This window comes from Camelina sativa, unplaced genomic scaffold (genome assembly GCF_000633955.1).
Source record: "Camelina sativa cultivar DH55 unplaced genomic scaffold, Cs unpScaffold03487, whole genome shotgun sequence".
Taxonomy (NCBI): domain Eukaryota; kingdom Viridiplantae; phylum Streptophyta; class Magnoliopsida; order Brassicales; family Brassicaceae; genus Camelina; species Camelina sativa.
The window spans coordinates 1-794 of record NW_010924588.1 but is presented as its reverse complement, the minus strand read 5'-3'; the positions used below and the strand labels follow the sequence as shown (position 1 = coordinate 794).

Below are 794 nucleotides of genomic sequence, written 5' to 3'. Positions count from 1 at the left end.
ACCCCAACACAAAAGCGAGCTTCATCAATGTTCTCATAAGATACTGATCCACCTCTATGGGATTCCCGCCCATGACTGATATCAAAGAAAAGGTAAGGCTTAAGGACAGAATCTTTGTAATAAATCTCGTCAGGAGCAGCGGAAACACTTTCACTGTCTGTGAGGCGTCCTTGGTAGAAATATCTTGAAGGGAAATCACGTATTTGAGGATGCATCCTATATTGAACTGTTAACAACAAAGTTGGACAACCTGCTAACTGAAACCTTTCAAAGAGACTTCTACTGTATAAAAGGGTTCCAGCGGCTTTGCTAATAACTGTAGCAGGAAGCTGTTGAGGATCACCCACAAGTACACATCGTGCAGCACCAAGAGCAAGGGGAGGAAGAACTCCAACCTCACTAGCTTGGGCAGCCTCATCGATGACCACCATATCGAAGCCATGCGTAAGACGAGAAAACAGTTTACGACCACTGCTTGATACAGTTGTAAAAACAATTTCAGCCTCGTTCGCGAAACTTGCCTCAAGACTTGCACGAGCTTCTTCAAGATTAAAGTTATTACCACCAGCGCGAAACTTTCCCTCGACAATGAGAAGGCGAGACATTTCAACAAGATCTTTATCTCTGGCTTCAACAACAGCAGAAAGGCGCTGTAACAATGCATCTCTTGTCTGGTCCCTAACCATAAGAACATCAGGGTCAACGCCAACGGATCCCTGAGAACGGTTAGCGAAGGCTGCAGCAGTAAGTTCCCTTTTAAGTCCAGCAATATCTTGAGATAGCTGCGTTTCTCG

At 45.0% G+C, this 794-nt stretch overlaps 1 protein-coding gene across 1 annotated transcript; it reads right to left on the bottom strand.

Moving 5' to 3' along the window:
- Positions 1–5: 5 nt before the first annotated feature.
- On the bottom strand, positions 6–791 carry LOC104774543 (probable helicase MAGATAMA 3; the record flags this gene model as incomplete). The annotated part of the gene is made up of 1 exon (XM_010499115.1): positions 6–791. A coding segment is annotated over one exon (786 nt), but the record flags the coding sequence as incomplete, so codon positions are not given.
- Positions 792–794: the final 3 nt, after the last annotated feature.